Raw genomic sequence first — 341 nt, 5'->3', positions numbered from 1 at the left:
GGCGGTGTTGGCGTGTGCGGAGGTCGCAGCGCGCCGAACTGAGGGGAGTTGGGCGGGACCGGCTTCGCTGAGCCTTAGGGTGCCCGGCATGGGGCTGCTGACCGAGCTGGCCCGCGGGTTGGTGCGGGGCGCCGACCGCATGTCCCCGTTCACCAGCAAGCGCGGCCCCCGGAGCTACAACAAGGGCCGAGGGGCCAAGAAGCTGGGCGCGCTCACCTCCAACAAGAAGTTCATCCTCATCAAGGAGATGGTGCCCCAGTTCGTCGTCCCCGACCTGGAGGGCTTCAAGCTCAAGCCCTACGTCTCGTACCGGGCCCCCGCGGGCTACGATCCGCCTATGA

At 68.3% G+C, this 341-nt stretch overlaps 1 protein-coding gene across 1 annotated transcript in view; it reads left to right on the top strand.

The window, feature by feature from the left end:
- The first annotated feature begins 88 nt into the window (after nt 1–88).
- Nucleotides 89–341, top strand: part of MRPL41 (mitochondrial ribosomal protein L41) — a 452-nt gene continuing 199 nt past the window's right edge. Inside the window, exon 1 of the mRNA XM_009587196.1 lies at nt 89–340. Within this exon, the coding sequence (XP_009585491.1) occupies nt 89–340 (252 nt within the window). The remainder of the gene's footprint in view (nt 341) is intronic.

Source organism: Fulmarus glacialis, unplaced genomic scaffold (genome assembly GCF_000690835.1).
Source record: "Fulmarus glacialis isolate BGI_N327 unplaced genomic scaffold, ASM69083v1 scaffold34721, whole genome shotgun sequence".
NCBI lineage: Eukaryota > Metazoa > Chordata > Aves > Procellariiformes > Procellariidae > Fulmarus > Fulmarus glacialis.
The sequence above is the reverse complement of the archived record's forward strand: the minus strand, read 5'-3'. Positions and strand labels throughout refer to the sequence as shown.